The 17,728-nt window shown below is 38.4% G+C and overlaps 1 protein-coding gene across 7 annotated transcripts in view; it reads left to right on the forward strand.

The window, feature by feature from the left end:
- The window catches only part of FRRS1 (ferric chelate reductase 1), a 27,905-nt gene continuing 10,177 nt past the window's right edge, over positions 1–17,728 (forward strand). Inside the window, exons 1-11 of one of the 7 annotated variants that reach the window (XM_042030100.1) lie at positions 1–144; positions 268–354; positions 813–895; positions 963–1,192; positions 10,442–10,593; positions 13,143–13,338; positions 13,555–13,691; positions 14,328–14,422; positions 15,100–15,250; positions 16,077–16,256; positions 17,124–17,222. In XM_042030100.1, the coding sequence (XP_041886034.1) occupies positions 10,543–10,593; positions 13,143–13,338; positions 13,555–13,691; positions 14,328–14,422; positions 15,100–15,250; positions 16,077–16,256; positions 17,124–17,222 (909 nt within the window). In that variant the 5' untranslated portion in view covers positions 1–144; positions 268–354; positions 813–895; positions 963–1,192; positions 10,442–10,542. Of the gene's footprint in view, positions 145–267; positions 355–812; positions 896–962; positions 1,193–9,290; positions 9,709–10,441; positions 10,594–13,142; positions 13,339–13,554; positions 13,692–14,327; positions 14,423–15,099; positions 15,251–16,076; positions 16,257–17,123; positions 17,223–17,728 lie in introns of those variants that run through there. The other 6 variants (XM_042030097.1, XM_042030099.1, XM_042030103.1 and 3 more) reach the window with 6 other exon arrangements.

Below are 17,728 nucleotides of genomic sequence, written 5' to 3' on the forward strand. Positions count from 1 at the left end.
CGCTGCCTCAGGGCCAGCTCCCGGCGCCGGGCAGCCGGCTCCATCCTGATAGGCTGCGCTGCTGAAAAAACATGATGTCAGCCAGGGTTTAAGTGCTATATATAGTGTGTGGACAAACGCCGTGGATCTGTCTTTGACCAAGAGGTAGCATGGTTTTTTAAAAAATCCCAAACACCAGAACAACCCCCCACACTCCTCTTGTTTTGCAGCATACTGTCATCCGAACTGCTGACACCAGACAGCCCTTACCATTGCTTTGTATTGCAGAACACCTGGGACAGTTGCTCCAGCCCTCTCACCACCGAAGTCATTAACTGCACCCCAGTGTAAAGGTCAGCCTTGCAGCTTTGGAAGGTCAGTCTATTTTTATTGCCTAGAAATACGTTAAAAAAAAGTGCTTCTCAATTTACAGTCACTGAGTTTGTTTTTTCTTTCTTCTTCTCAAATGTGGTATATTTTGTGGAATTGGAAGGAATCTGCAAAACAATCTAGGTTTAACCATTTACTTGCAGCCATCCCAGGCATACCCTTATAAACGTGTTTTACTGCAGGGTGTTCATCTAATTATGGTGCATTTAGGGAAAGTCCAAAGGCTTTTGATATTCATGGAAACACTTCTACCCTTTTCAAACTGAAGTTTTTTTATAATTTTGTAGCTATTTTTCCTTTATTTTCTCTTTCACCTGCTCCTCCCTCTGAAAATTTCCAGAAATCTGTTTGTTCCTCATTACAGTTAATGCTTTTTGGTATTGTTGCGGAAGGTTTTCATGTTGGTGTGAATATGTCAACTTGTATGTCCTTGACAATATTAGAGTCCCTAGAAAGAAAGGAGGAAAAAGGAAGCCGCCCCGTGAGTGCAGTTCCCTTAAGATTCACCTCATTGAGGCTCATTCAGGTATGATTCAGATGTGATACTGACAATCTGAGTTATTTCACATGGATATTTCCTGAGTGCCCAGTAGAATTCTCCCATTGTCCTTCTCTTTTTTAGCCTCCTTATTCTTCACTCAGCTTGCTGGCCTGTGTTTGTGTACAGGACAGACTTGCACCTAGCAGAATCCTGGCTCTCTTGGTATGCTGGCTGTTTCCTCTGAATTGGATGTGTCCCCAAAAAGAGGATGATACAACACAGGAATGGGAAATACAAGAAACTTCAACAGTTATGGAAGTCATAGGAACAAAACCAATGGAGGTAACTTTTAAAAGAGATCTGGACCATCTTCTTTTCTAGGGTCCTCAGCAAGCTTCAGTAGCTTGAAGTGACTGCAGTTGATCTGCCACAGAGCCTTGCACAAGCGTCCTTTCCTCCAGGCCTGCTGTTGTCCTGTCACATACAGCAAATGGGCTGGCATTTAGAAGTCTCATGAGCTGCTTACACAGAGAACAGCTCTGAGAGAGGGAGAGCAAATAATGCCTATGTAACCAAGTCCTTTGCATAAATAGTTTTCCTGAAGTGCATGTTGAATACCTTGGGAAAACCAAGAGAAGAGCCAAGAGTATTATTGAAGGCTATTTCTCTCCTGCTACTAAGTTTTAAAACGTGGCTCTTTTGATTTCCTTATTCCATACGGAAACTCACCCTACCCTAATTACTAGGTTTGCACTGGCACATCTCTTGTATACTAGGCATTGAGACAGATTTTGAAATGTACCCAGGTTTATGAAAAATGATTTTTTTTAGTGTCTTGGACAAAAATCACTAGGAAACCAATCCCGAGGCAGTTATTTTGACCATTTGTTTCTGTAGCTAAACCAGATGTGAAGAGTGTAAATGAAGGACTTGATTTACAACACAGCAAAAAAGTTTCCTAGCTACTGTGAAATCACTTAATAATTGAAACAATATCATATCATTGGCCTTCAATTTCATATAAAAAATACTGTTTCAAAGATAATGAATGTTGCAGGTCTCTTGATGAAGTGTAATCAGGAAAGAGAGCAGACTTCTCTAATCCTTTCTCCATTGGCATAATCTCTTATGCTGGCCCATCCATTACAGACTTTGGGTCTCTTCATTTGGCACATGTAAATTGAGCAGTTTTTCTCCACATGGAAACCACACCAGCAAAACATGAATGCACAAGTGCTACCTTTGAGCATTGTACTTTTGTCTAGGACACAGCCAACACCAAGTGTGCATTTGCTACTCTGGCATCTAAGGGGTGGTTTTCACAGTGCCATTTTATCTTCAGTTTGCAGTTTCTCTGTGAGTGATTATGATATACCACAGCAGGAAATGATCAATAGTTATTTCAAAACAAGAGTACATACCATATCAATGTTAATTATCAGGAAATAATTTTGCAGCATTTTCAAATGTACTCAGACCAGAATTCTTCAGTCCTTTTACATACACCTTCCTAAGTGGTCCTCCTTTCTTGCCTCCTGTTTTGCAACACAGTGTTAGAGAACACTTATCCTAGTAGTGGTGTCAATACACTTTGGGGAGCTTTTCACTGTCACATCTCACTAATGTCATATTGCTTATGCCTGTTTTAAAGGTTATGCCTATAAAGTGTGGGAACTTAGAGTACTTACATGGTGGTACTCATTTTTTATTTTTAATAACAGAAAAATAGTTCCCAATAACAACAGTAAAAGCCAACTAGCACAGAGAGAACTTAACTGCACATCTAACTAAAATGAAAAGCAGATTCCTTTGGCCTGTGTACAGGAAATATGAGACTTTATAAAATTTAAAGTGAGCACATTTTTTCTCAATGCTCCACACTCATGCCCTGTAAATTCACGAATTAACACCGTGTTACTGTTCAAACAATAGGAAGCTTAAGAGATACTGAGTCTTCTGTCTAGCTTTTGTTTTCTAATGGGGACTTCTCAACCAGAAATGCAAACTTGAAAGAAAGCTCCTTTTCTTTAAAACCGTATCTCTGCAGTTTGATTAAACTGCGGTCTTTTCTGAGTTAGATCTTTGCTATGCAGTGACTGAAAACAAGTGCTATTCTTAGACAGTTGTGTGCTCAGCAGAAATTTGTATATGTTCTTGGACATTAGAATCCAGTATTGAGTGAAAACATTAGTGAGAACATGGACCTAATCACCTATAACTTTTTTTTTTTTCCAAAAATCCCTTCTAAATGTCTAAACAGCAATAGCCTGATAGGCAGTGAATAAATGATAGGCTGGAATAAAAATGTCTATTTAAGTCAGAAATCATATGAGATGGAGAAGCTAGGACCAGTAACCTATTTAATTTGTCCTTACTGGCCTTTCCTGCAAGGCAGTGTTGGTTTGACCTTTCAAAGATTAACCTGGTATCATCATGAACTTTTGGATTGCAGAAACATTTTTGGTTTGTTTTTAATTCCAGTTTGGCCATTCTTTTACTGTGTGGCCTCAAACAATCAATGCTCTAACATCCATAGAAAGTTAATTTTCAATAGAGTTTAATTTTTAATAGAAAATTGTAAAATTCAATGCAAATATCTTTAAAGAGGTGCATATAAAATGTTGTTAAAGGTAGCTTTCCATGTAAGCGCTTAAGATACATTTGACTGTGCTTTAGCTAACAGCATCACATTAATTTGATACTAATAATCTGCAAACGTGGTGACTTGGCAAACAAAACTAAGTATCTGAATTATATTCTTGTATCATTTAACTTAGTTAAGTGTAAAATTAATTCACATCTACTGGGCCAATTTTTGTTGTAGAAGGAGAACGTATCATACCAGTGTGCTGAACCGCTACCAGCACTTTTATCTTCCTGTGAATTGTTCCATTTAACAGTAGTGAGATATGCTGAGATTTAAGATTCAGAGGATCTATTCCTAAAGGAACTGTAACAATGTCTTATCAAACAGATCTACTCTTTCAGTTTTATATTTCCTCCTCAAAAATAAATATTCAGAGTGTCTCTTGCACACTCCGTCTCCTTTATGATGTTCCTTCTTGATATATCAAACTATGCTGAGAATACCATGAATATTTTCCTGGTCCATTAAAATAATAATCCTTAAATCTTATCTAGATAGCTCTTTAAGTTCAAATAGTAAACAATAGATAGTGCTTTTCTGTTCTAGAAATCTGATTTTTAGGCAAAGAAGTAATTACCTGAAGTTATCTGGAAGCTAATATTGGGGACTGTAGCCCTCTCTGTAATCTTTCAGTGCAGGCAGAATTCAAGCCAGGGTAATTTAAATAGGCTAACATGGTGAAATATGTTGCAGAAGGAGAATATTTCACCAAATGTATAACGACAGCAAACATTTGTTTTAAAAGGTATTAAACATGAGCAGCAAGAACAGGGAAGATGACACAAGAGTGGTTTGCACTAGGGTTTCCAGCTATGAAGCTGGAGTTCAGACTGGCAAATCTTTTGCTGTACAGCAATCAGAGCACCTTCTTCAACATTTACAGTTGAACCATCTCCAAATGCTGCTACTAGAAGATTAAAGTCCTTAGTGTTTGTCTTATTGATATCATCAGGTCTTTTGGTTATCCAGGAATTTAAGTTTAGGATTACTGATGAGAAGTACTTTGCCCATAACTGGGCAGTGGTTCCTATGTGAACGCCCAGGACCTAGGAATTACTGCTGTATTTTGGGACAAACTGCTGCTGCTGTCCAGTTTTTTTGAGTGTCCTATCCCTGCACAAAGAACTGGCTCTCCATTTTAGCTGGAGGAATTAGTGTCTCGTACAATAGCACAGCTTTGATATTTTGCTTCTGAGAAAATTTGGAACTTCCTTGGAGGTACTGGCTTCCACAATGACTACGTACTAACCTGACTCTGCAGGAGGCAGCTTTCCATAGTATGTCTGGACTGGGTCCCTTTACACTTTGCTTGATATTCCCCTCTGCTCATCAATTGAGGATTGCTGCTTACAGGACTTGAAAACTGGTATGAAAGTATCTTCTCTCCCTTATTCTTCTCACAGCTCACAAAGCTGGATATGTCTTTTACCAGCTGTGTTATGGTCTACCAGTTCATTAGCTTCTGAAAGTCTCTGCAAACATTTAGGTGAGACTTGCTAAAGTAAGAGCTAAAATCCCTGCAGCCCTTCCCATGGAGCATACTCAAACTTCACCACATGGTTTCCCCGCAGGGGCACTGGGCATGTACTAACTAGAGTGTTGCTACAACTAACAGTGCTGTGCATCCGTCATCCCTCCAGCAGAACTGCTTGTGCTTGAGCTCAGAGCAGCTGCAAAACCCACAGACATACTGGGTCTGCACAAAGAATGCATTTGGAAGCCATGAAGGAGTTAAATTAGGAGCTGCTGAGAAAAGGTGGAGAAATGGAAATGGGTTGTCTGTGAAAGGATTTCTGAGATGAGATGAAAAAGGGTAGGAAAATTAGTTCCTAATCCAAGTGAAAGGGCAGAGGAAAAAAGCTGGGGAGCAAAGGTGGAATTGAGATTGGCTGGCAAAGAAACTGATAAGTGTGTGAGAGAGCATTGTACAAGATTCAGTTAATCTTAGCTTCACATTACGAATTCTGTAATCAGGTCTAAAGTGCCTTAAACCGAAGCACTTACAGGTCAATGCCTTTGCCAGCAAGCTCTTTGCTCCCTGTAAAGCAGAACAATAGAAACTTACCACATCTTGCTGATAAAATAAAATTAATAATTTGAAAAAGCATCACAGCAATGGTCAGAAAATATAGAAAACTCAATAAAGTTAATAATGCAGTACTTCTATCAGATAAAACTTGATAGTGTGCATCAGATAAAGCACTGACCCACATCACTCGAACTGGGTGAAATGATTTTACTGAAGTCCTTAATCAATTTATTTGTGTTGTGCACTGCGTAAGTGGAGACTCTCAGAAAAGTGACAGGTTGTGTGTCATTTTATCATAACACCTATACAGACCTGTCTCAAACTGATATCAGGGAACCAATCTTAATGATTTCCTTTCAGAGAAGCAAGGAAGTAATTTAAAAAAAAGTCTATTTAAGTCAAAGTGGATACGTATTTTGGTAGAAAGCTATGGTGCGGGTAGTTCAGCTGTGGTGTCACAGTAGAGATAAAAAAGCCAAAGCAGGTTTCTGTCCAGTTGACTGGCAAACCATATTTGACTGATTGGTTACTGCCACCAGGTGGCTTCTTACAGTCATTGACTGAAAACTGTAAAATGCGCTTTACCTCTAGGTAAACAAGTATTTTCGTATAAATACGATTCCAAGTCTGAATTTTATGTGTGACATTAAAAAAAAAAAAAACCAAAAATTAATGTGATTAGTAAAGAGAAACAAGAACAAAAAAAAAAATGCATACAGTAGAAGGAAATTTCTGAACACAAGGGGAATAGTTCAATCTAGTTTGTAAATTAACAGTAAGTTGGTAAAACAGGTAAGTATGAAACAGTGCCAGAGCTTAAGGGAAAAGAAATTATTAATTTTGGAGAAAAATACCTCATCCTACATTGTGACTTTATCATCATTTATTTCCTTTTAGATGGTCAGGATTTTTTCAATGACTCAACATTCCCCTCTTTGGGAGGACCGCCCCCCCCATATACAAATTGGTTTGGTAGGAAGAATTCTTCATATCTGAGATAACAATATTGTTATTAATTCCCTAATGCATCTTTAACTAAGACAGTAATGCTGAAAATTTTGAAAAATGCAGAAGGCTTGAAAAATCTTGAAATGCATAGTCTCTTATGTGTAGTTTAGGCAAGAGACAGGTGAGTAAATATTGGTGCCAGGACTGTTATCTTCAGAGAAAGCCTAGTATCCAGCATGCATTTAGCCAAATCCAAATACACTTTTTCAAGCACATCAGTATTTCAAAATAGGTAACACTAGTGGCAAAAAAATCTGTGATCCAAATTATCCATCATCAAAACAATCTGGTAGGGATGCAGCCTTTTTGCACTTCACTCGACTGGAACTCAAGCGACGTTTTATTGTGATAACCTTGTCAGTAGCATAGAGCCCAATGCACATATGTATGAAACTTGAGCAAGGTCTGACCTTCTAAAAAGCCACCATTCTGCTGAATATTTAGCTTAATACCTAAGAGGAAAGTTGATTAGAAGCAATCACATAGTAACATGAGTTCTCTTCAGATCTAGCTTCAATGGCTTATTGTTTTCCATATAGCTTTGGGCTTAAAAAATAGAATAGCTATCAGTATAAACCTTGGACTGCACAGTAGTTAATTTCCAAAATTATATATATTTACTAAATAGTTTTCTCGGTTCTTAAGCAAGAGAAATTTCCCGTTATATACTTGGAATGAAGTCTCCTCTACAAAATTCCTGTTGCTTTCAAAATAATAAGCTTTCACTAACTTCCTTAAGTCCCTATAATAAACTATGCAAACAGAGTCATCAGCTTCTTTTCATGTTAGATGTTGTGTCATTCATTTGGCACTTGACATCCTCATCCTCTGACACAAGTCAATAGTAGGTTACACAGTTTCATCTCTCTTCAGGCTTACAGGAATATTCAAACCCACCCCCCAGCCCTCTGTGTCTCTATCTCATTTGATTAAGCTAGAACATCTGCTTTGTAATAAATACAGACTTATTATGAATGCACTAACAACAGTTGCAGTACACAACAAGGAAGATGCAGCTGTGGACTTTTTTTAGTTCATATAACCTAATGCATTCTATTTACTTTATACTGGATGTGACACTTAGCAAATTAGCATGCAGTACCCTTTCATAGAAACATTATCGTTAAGGCTGCAGAACTATTGATTTTATTATTTTTTTAAGGAGACTGGAATGTTTGAAAAGAGCCCTTCCAGACAGATTGAGGATTGCCCGTGCAGAAGTAGTATGGGTATTTGTAGTAAGTAGTTACAGAGTTGGGATGTTTTCGGCTGGTTCTCTTGGTGTTTTCCTGGTTTTCTTGCTTTAAAGCTCTTTAGCAATAGCTAACATCTTTTGAAATAAGAGAAGCTATACAATGATAAGCAAAACGGTATTCCCTCCCTTAGCCCTTTGCTTTTCACAGATAAATGATTTTTTCTTCTTAAACTCTGATTACCATTTCCAACAGAATTGTAACTTGCATTTTTCTCCCTCTTTGTTGGTCTCAAGGAGGAAATTACTTCCATATATACTTGTATTTATTATGTTTCAGACATATAGACCTCATTCTGTCAGCGAGCCAAGACACTAAAATAATATCTTAAAATATTTGTATATGATTTCCAATATACTCATGAACCTAAATATTGTCAAGAATATTGGTCCCTCTGGTCACCAGTTTTCTTACTGTGAATGTATTTATGTTATTATTTGTCTTCTTAATAATGTATCTGTATTAGTTAGAAACACACAAGCACATAATAAAGCATGTATGTACTTAGGTCTGCAATTTTATCGAACTCTTTCATATATGGGAACTTTATGAATGTAGTTGTAAACAGAATTATTTTTTTTTCCCCTGGCTAGGGGGAAATAGCTATATTTAACTTCAAGCTATTGCTTATGCATTATGTTTCTTCATACACTGAGTGAGATCTCAGCTTCCCAGTGACTCCCATGAGCAAGATAATACAAGTGTAATAGTCAAATCATTTTTCTGATTAGGCAAAATAATCCCTTATTGTTTTTCATGTTAAAGGTATTTTTTAATATGTTATTACAGGGTACCTCTAAGATCAATGCTGCTTTTATAGAAACTGAGAAAACAGTGAACAGTAACAGAGCATTTCCTAGTCTGCTATATTTTAGTAGATAGTTCTTTTAAGAAAATATTACCAAATTAATAGTACTAAGATCTCTAGAACTGCTCAGAACTGCTAGTAAGCAACTGAATTACTACAGCTCTCCAGTCAAGGTGTTTTTTAACACAAATGCAATAATTCTATGCTGTGGAGGGCAAAATTCCCCTTGGATTTTTAAGTAATTGTCTTTTTGTGCCTCTTTGTGAGCAATTGAGAACTTGGATTTAAACAATACAGAAGTCAGGGAAGGCTGTGTAAGCAATTGCAGTTTCTGCCAGCAAAGCCCCAGTTACAGCCAGTACTTATTTGCTTTCTCGATAAGAAAGGCCTGATTTTGCAAGCCGGTATATGTGACCACCTTTCAGCGCACGAATAGCACCGCCAATGAGCTCTACAAGCTTCGACAAGGACAACCTCTCAGTAAAACTCTCGTTGTTAAACCAGGACGGCCATCCAGACGTCCAGTGCTGGGAGACTGCAAAGCAATTTCGCGCCCTAACCCCTTCCAGGGCCCGGTTCCGGGGGTTCCCTGCGGGCAGCACCCCGGGCGGGCGCACAGAGCGTTGGCAGCGCTCCGGTTCGCGGCTCCCCGGGCGCGGCTCCGCGCCCCGCCCCGCCCCGCCCCGGGCCCTCCCGCGCCCCTCGGGCACCGTGTGCGGGCCGTCCCCGCAGCCAGAAAAGCGCCGCGGCCACGGGGGAGGCTCGAGCAGAGAAAGGGGCTGGCTGGTACAGCCGCACCTTCCCTCCCTGCCCTTTTTCGCTGCAGCGGTGGCGGAGAGGAGAGTGGGGCTCCCTGGAGCGAGGGCGTGCGGGGCTGAGGAGCTGCTGTAGCTCCGGAGTGCTTTGGTTAATTTCACGCCAGTGAGTGCTCAGGGTGTGGATATTGCAAGCTTTTTGGGAACTCTATTTGCTTAATAGACCATATACTGCAGTTACGAAGCAAAGGAAGGTCTGGTGGCGTTTTTAAAGCACCTTGTAGCTGCTGCCTCTCATGCAAGATTTCTGAATTTCTTTAGAGAAAACTCCTAAACCCGCGTGCCTTAATGAATAAAGGTAAGCTATGGCTTATTTTATGTAGAAGCCATGCCAACTAAGTTTCTCTGGCATCTTTTTTGCTTGTTATGAAGATATTAGTTTCTTCATTGACATGCATAGGAGATGGCCTATGATAATGGTGACAGTAAATGTGCTCATGCTGTAGTTGAATTTACTTGTTGGGATAACAAGCTGTGTCTTCTTAGGTCAGTCTCCAACTTTGGGTTCTTCATATAGAGAAAAATTTGCAAGGTTAGGGCCTTAAAGATTAAATGCAGAGCAGCTGCCCAAGTAAAATAATTAAAGTAAACAACTGAACGGCAAAATCCTGTTCATTCTTGGTTAGATACATAGAAAAAAGACAAAAGTTACCATATTTTTAAGATTATTTCTTCTCCTTTTAAAATAAAGTGTCTCTTTGACAGGAAGTAAATGCATAATGAGCTTTAAAATCATGCTGCAAATTGGTGTCAACTAAGATGTGGAGGAAAAAGGTATCAAAAGTTGGTTGTAGATTCCCCCTGCCCTTAATTGCACCAGAAGATAATTAAGTACTTACTTAGTATGAAACTCTTTGAGGTCTGGGGAAGTAAATGTCTGATAATGCCAAAGAAGCTGCAGGGTCAGTGTTTCATGATAGCTTCATGCATTTCAGCTGAAGTGTAGGGAAGCTGTGTAAAATACCTGCCTGAAGTAAAGATGCTCTTATAAACCTTACTATTTTTTGTGTGTGTGTTGTTCCTTTTTTCAGACAAGCTTCCTGGATACAGTAAAGGTTAATACAGTTAGATGCAAACCAAATAAAAGGGATTACAAAGTAATAGAAGTTGTTTTACTACAAGTAGAGAGCCAATGGCAGTTTTACTCAGACTTTGTCGCTGTAACAGGAGGACGGCCTGTAAGGTAAGTACCTACACTCAAATGGTTATAAAAATAATTTTGAAACACATAAGCCCTTGAAATTCTCTTTTCTAGAAAGAACAAGATGCTGAGGCTGTATGTTTTGTGTGCATGGGAGGTGTGTGTGTGTCTGTATTTTAAATGTAATGGATTACTATGAATGTGAACACTACTTTTTTTCTGTCCTTTCTCAATCCAGCCGATGTGATGTGACCTCCTTTAATGAAGCAGAAGAGGTCAACACAAGCTCTTTTTATGAATTCAGAGGGAGGGTGACTCTTCAACAGCAAGACTGCTTTCCCTGTATATTTCTAAAGGAAAGTGTCATAAACCCCTTATATTAATATAGCTTATTCCCCTTCAGGTGGCTCTTTCCTCTTCTGCTTGCCGTCATCTGATGGTGCTCAGGAGAAAATTTCTGTCTATGGTAGTTTTTGTACCTTTGAACTGACAGTATGTTTGCCTTGCCTGTTATCTCATCTCTTCTTCCTCTCTGAAGCTAGTTTTAGAGTTCACACTATGCAGCTAATGAAGTTAAACAGCTGAAAGAAGATAATTTCTGTGAAGAGGTCCTGAGTTGGAGTGTGAGCATTGTGCTCATGAGCTATTAGGCTATCAGGGCTTTCTTAGCTGTTGATACCTGCAGGGACTGTAGGGATTATTTTCAACACCAGAAGAAGTAACTTACTACACTCTGTTTATCCAAATATTTTTCAGATTTCTTTTTTTTTTAGATTTTATTAATCTCTGCTTGATCTTTTTCTTCTGCCAGCTTTTGAGTCAGTTGAATCTGACAAAGAATATTTCTTGTTTCATTTTACATCCCTACCACATCCTCTTCTACTTAAAGCAGAATTCTACCCTAGTCTTTTCCTTGTCTCTGTGATATGCAGCCTTATCTCTTCTTGTTTTGAGAATTTCTCTGGTACATATAATTGTACTGAGCCTTAACTTTTAGCTTTCTATAGGCTTCTTTAGCTTATGAATAAAATCATTTTGATGTAAACTTTTAAAAGTTTGGAGAAGTATTGAAACTAGAAGGAAATACTTCAACTAGCAGTTAAAGATATGATCATAATGTTATCTTGAATATTTGGGAGGAGTTGAACGTTTGGTTTTTTATTTTCTAGTTCTTGAAACCTAACTGTTCAACACACTCTTGCCTCTGATTTTCTTCTATTTATTGTTGTAAAGTTTCTGAGGAGCCCTTACATTGAAGTACAAATGTAGCATTGCCTTGGAAATAGTGGATTTTTAGCACTGAATGTATAGAACTTTGGAAGAGTTCAAGTTGATGGCTCCTATTGTGTAAGGCAAATGATGTGCCTTGTCTCATTTGACTGCTTTTTAAGTATCAAGAGTTCAGTCTGAAATTGCTCTGTGTTTTTCTTATCTTCGTGTCCATCCGTGCTGTCAGGGAACTTCATAACCTGATACTTCTTATCAGTTGCTGCAAAATGGGCATGGCCCTTCCAGAAGGCAGACCTACTTGCTTGGTCTATGTTCCACCAGAGCTGATAATTTTCTTCTTGTGCCTAAGGATTGAAAAGAAGTTTATCTCTGTTCTCCTGGCCTTTTGGACATGGAAGCACTTTCTTTTGTTGGCTAAGGTCTTCTGTAAACCACAATAGAGCTGTAAGCTCTGCATGCTACTGAGTAGCAAAACAATTGCCACAGCTTTTATGAAAACAGTATTGTGGCAGGGCAAAACATTGTATGATGAAAGCTGAGATCAGGGGCTCATACAACTGTTTGAGGCTCTGTCATCCTACTACCCCATGTCTTTCATGCATACTGTTCCCTTGACAAGAGTGTGACAAGCAACCCGTTGTTTGACTAATGGTCTAGAGGTCCAATATCCAAAAGGAAGAGTTCAAAGGAGAAGTCTTGGCTTCAACAAACATACATATTTCTTTGTCTAATTCATACCAAATTCTCACTCTTGCATGTACAAAATTTTTTTCTGATGTTTGGCAACTTCAGTTTCCCTGCAGAAAGAAGAACTTGTTACTGGGGAATTATTTGTCATATGTGAAGAAATAGACACAGGTTGTGGAAACAAAAGGCAGTCCATAATGCTGCAAAATTTGAAGCTATGATTAATAAGTGGGCTAGATAGTAGCTGTGTAGTTCCTCAATGCTGTCAATCTTTATATATCTGTGAAGCATGTTTTAAGATTCATCTGTCCTGTGCAGATGTTTAAGGAACTTGAATTTATTTTTTTTTTGGAGAGAGAACATGAGAGGGATAGGCAAAAGACATTTTAAAAATGCTGTCAAAATGCATGGAGGGGAAATAATCCACCCAGTGTATAGAGAGATCCATCAACAACCTGTAGATGGCCTGAAATATGGTTTCTGAACATTCTTGCAATGTCTGGCAGTTATCAGAAGCAGAAGTTATTCAGCAGCTGGGAATGGTGTCTTCTCGTGAATACTTTTTTTAAACATGGTTTTGTTTTTAGGCATTCAACTGATTTCTAAAGATGAATGGTGACCTGTAATGTAAGTATTTATTGTATCTAATTGCCTTTAAATGTTATTTTATACAGATGGAGCTGCCTGGTTTTGCTGTTGCTGTTTGGATGTATGTTTGCCTCTCTTCATCTGTGGGTGGCTATCCAAATGGAAAAGTAAGAGAAGCCTGCACTAGCATGGTACCCTGTCATGGTAGCTCTCCTCAACTGTCACCTGAGCACACCATTACAGTGAATGGGACTGAATTTAAACCAGGGGACAGCATAGAAGGTATTGTATCAGTTATATCTGAAAGTATTTCTTTGTATTATAGTATGTCTTTGCTCAGTTTTCTAAACTGGATTTATCTAAGCAATTGAATCTTGTATAGGTAATCCATTAAGCATCATTCAGTACTTGTAAAATGAGCATCTGGTAGTCATTGTTGAAATACTCCCGTCTTCTGGAATAGAGTTAAACTTCCTTTTATTTTTCTTCTTGCTTCAGTTCATCTGTCTGGACCAGATTTTGAAGGCTTTTTCATACAAGCTCGGGATGCAGAACACCTGGATAGCCCTGCAGTTGGTTCTTTTTTGTTAGCTGATCGGAGACGTTCTCAGCTGCTGACATGTGGTCGGACCAAGGTAGAGAGAGCCCAGCCCCTTAAAATGGGGCATAGCCACTGAGGGGCTTGTACAGGCTATGTCTATAATAGGACAGAGCTAACCTATGTAATCCTGTTCAAGTTCATTGAGTCTCTTGAGAAATTGGTCCAGCTCAGAGTCCAGAGGTGTGACTCACTGCGGCTCTGGACTATTCTTATGAGCTGTTTAAACTGTCCTGGTGACAGAAGGCTGTTGACTGCTGCAGGAAAATGCAGCATTTGTAACATAACTTTTACTTGTACCCAATGAACATGGTGTATTCCTAATATTAAAAGGAGGAGTCATTGCACTGTCTCTTCATCCTCTTATTGTCAAAAAGTGGAGCATTATCTTACTAAGAAAACCTCACTATTTCTGCATAAATGCTGCAGGGACCTCTGTCTCATTGCTGGAGTCTTCCAGATTGAAAGTTGTTCCTTTTAGCCTTGGAGTTTGTTAGTATGCGGAAGTTGCAGTGCTACACTTCACCTGAGCTGATCATGACTGACTGGGGAAAAGGCAGTTGCACTGGGGTTGTGCAGTGTCTCTTCAGGATTTAGTTGCAGCCTCTGCTGATGGTGTTTACTAACAAAATGCATATCCACTGTGTAACACTTGATATGTGTGTGTTTCCAGAATTCAGCTGTCAGTCACACAAGTAAATCAAAAAAGAAAGAAATAAAAGTTTATTGGATTGCTCCTGGAGATGCTCCAAAACATGTACAGTTTCTGTAAGTAAACCTAGTATTAATTCTAATTTATTAAAATGCAGACAAGGTAAGCCTGTACCATTGTCTATGTCAAATACTGTCCAGCACTGAAAAGTCCTTGGGTCCAATGGACTGAAAAGTAAACACCCATTGCTTGCTGCAGAGTCTACATTAATGTAGACACTTGTTTTTAGGGAGAGCTTGAAGGTGATGGTTTTTCTTTTCTATTTTTTTTTTTTTTCTTTCAGGGAGGATATAAGGGGATTTGGAGACTGAGGTTTCTTTACTCTTTCTAGTTAACTTCTCATACCTGTAGTATACAGTGTTAAGAATCTTTTTCTTTGCTTATATTTAACCAAATGATATGTATACCCTCCTGTTACACTACTAGCTTTTTGTGAACTACAGGATAAAAGCAGTGCAACTCTTCTCTGAAGTTCTAATCTATGCCACATACATGAATGTTTCTTATCCACTGCAGCATGTGGTATTATGTTTTAGAATTCTTTTTCTACTGAGATTTAAAGTATTTTCCTACTTCAATCCCTAAAATGTAGATGTCTCCATAATAATGAGGGTTTTACAAATAGTTTGTGTGAACTATAGAATTTTTTCTTTTTTTTTCTTTTTCGTTTTTAAAGTAGTGGTCAACTATAAATGTATACAGTAATTACTCTGTATGTGTTGTGTTTTTTAAGAGCCACAGTTGTGAAGAAATACAGGATTTTCTGGGTAAAGATTCCAGGTCCCATTGTTTCTCAGACTGATGTGCTGTCCCCAACACCACCTTTGCATGCAACATCAGAGGCTATGTCAACTTCATACCCAGTTTCCTACATATCAAAGCCAGTAAGTAATGATAAACCTAAATCAGGCTGTCTTTAATGCTTGTGATGGATGGAATTTAATGAGATGACATTGCTACAGCCTATTAACAGGAAAGGAGAGATGATGGATGAGTAACTGATATCTAAGACTGAGAACATGGCAGCTGCCCTCCTGTTTTAGTTGAGTTGCCTGAACTTCTCAGGGTTAAATGTTCTCATGCACACAGGTCAGAAGATTAACAGAACATTTAGAAATTAATGACCAGAAGATATTATGCATACTTTTCATGAGAGGTGGGAAAAGACTTACTGTGGTCTTGGCTAATAACTTCGTATTTAGCAACTGCAGGCTCAGAAGCTTTCTTCTCAGAGTTCATCTGTGTTACTGACTTCTGTTACTGAGTTTTGAATGGATTGACCAAGCGTTGCTATTTGATCCAGGATAACTGTGACTTGTAATCAATGTATTTTCTCAATGTGTATCAGTGAAGTTTCTACTTTAAAAAGTAAACACAAAGCTGGAGTACCCTTCTTTTCTTCCTCATCTTACAGCTGATATTACCTCTCCAAATATTAAACCGAAGGAAGTTTTTCTGAAGTTCTTACTGACTTTTCAAAGTTATTCTATTGTAATGTCTTTAAAGTGAAAATTCAACTCAAATATAGCTTGGAATTCATCACCATTTTACTTGGTAGTCCTAGGGTAATTGTAGACATGGTTTAAGAGATTGGTGTGTAGACATAGATGACATTGTTGTTCCTTGTATGCTTTTTTTCTACCATGGGTGGAAAGGGAGGAAGAGAATAGAAACTCTCATTGCTCACAATTTGTTTGTTTGCTTGTCTAGTTTAGTGCATCAGGTTGTGGAAGTGTGAAGTTCTGCATTAGGAACCCTTCAAATTGTGATCCTGGAAGTGCTTCCTGTTTTTTTCTCTCCTTCCAACAAGAGGAGAGTTCAGTTTTTATTGAAATGAGTGGTCCAAGTGAAGGATATTTAGCATTTGCATTATCCCATGACCAGTGGATGGTGAGTGTTCTATTTTGTTTTCTGTAGTTGCTCTTGTGATGTTAGTAAAGTTTGAATGGAAATGCATATGGAAAATGGAAATACTGTCAGATGTCACACAAAGCGTGACTCTCCCATAGTGCTAAAACACAAGTTGTTTCTTATAGGTGGATATTCACTTTTAGCTCAGGAGTGAATAATTGCAGTAGAATTTCCCTATGGATCTCTCTTATGGTAGAATTCAGCCTGTCTGACTGAAATTCCTGGTTAGATCAATCTTTATTTATCCATCCAAAAAATCTTACCTCTCAGAGGCTGAGTTGTTACTCTGAAAACCATTTGCATTTGATCCTGGAATGTTACTCCTATACAAACAGTCTTAAAAAATGTTTAAAGATACTTCTTTCTAACTTACGTTAAAGTGAAGGGATGATGCTGTTGACAAATTCATAGTTGCACAAAGGAAATGCTATTTATATTCATATCCCTAATGCAGGAACGCTTGGTTCTTAACAACACTTTTTTTACAGCTGTGGAGGAAAAAATCGTGTAACTGAAGTGGATTTTTAAATAGCTTCAACATCTTTCTCTGTCTTGTCTAGTTAATTTATTAAAATTCTAAATAATTAAAGAAACTTCTGATAATGTGGTTGTTACTCTGGAGGGGAGCGTGAATCATAATGTGTTTCTGTGTGTCATCTCTTTGACTTAATGTGGTTTCTCAGTAATAATGCTGATGTGTTTGATAGATGGGAAATAACAGCTTGATAACTGCTAACTACAGAAACTGCTCAGGTCTTGCTGCCTATATTAAATCAAAGACCATTTGGAGACTGCCAGTGGTGTTTTTTTATTGAGCTACAGATGTTTTTCTTTTCAACTCTGCAGGGTGGTGATGATGCATATCTGTGTGTTAATGAGGATCACCGCATTCACGTAAGCACTGCCCATCTGAAGGAGCGAAGTTACCCTCTCTTGGATTTAGAGGTATGTTTGAAAACAACTCAGATGCTTTCACAGATGTAGCTTTGAAGCAAGGTATGCTGCTGCTTTGTGCTTTTATTTTGCACAGCAGGTGTAAATACTAAGGTGGATCCATAATTCTCGAAGGTGAGATTGGTTGGGCTCTTACTTCCTAGTAAATGTTAACTTTGGAAGTCTAAATTTAATATGTAAAGATAGTCACATGGTGGGAGCTTATTCTATTTAGAAACTTTGTGCCCATTATTAGTCTGTCCCTTTGTTAGAACTGCAGTTGCAACTGATATATCCTGGGCTAAAGATTGTTTAATCTTTTGAGCTGTAAAAATTAGTGATAATAAGTTCAACCTGTACATTGCTATGTTGACTTACTGACATGCCTCTTGTATGCCAGTTTAGAAGGGATCCCCCTTCCCTGCATTATTCACATTCTTTCTTTGTACATCAGTGACACTCTTGTCTTTTGCAGGGTTACTTTTAAGCCAGTTACTCTGGCAATCTGAAAACACTGG

Source organism: Corvus kubaryi, unplaced genomic scaffold, assembly GCF_017639235.1.
Source record: "Corvus kubaryi isolate FWS band 111438036 unplaced genomic scaffold, C.kubaryi_AGA036_p1.0 37334, whole genome shotgun sequence".
Lineage (NCBI taxonomy): Eukaryota > Metazoa > Chordata > Aves > Passeriformes > Corvidae > Corvus > Corvus kubaryi.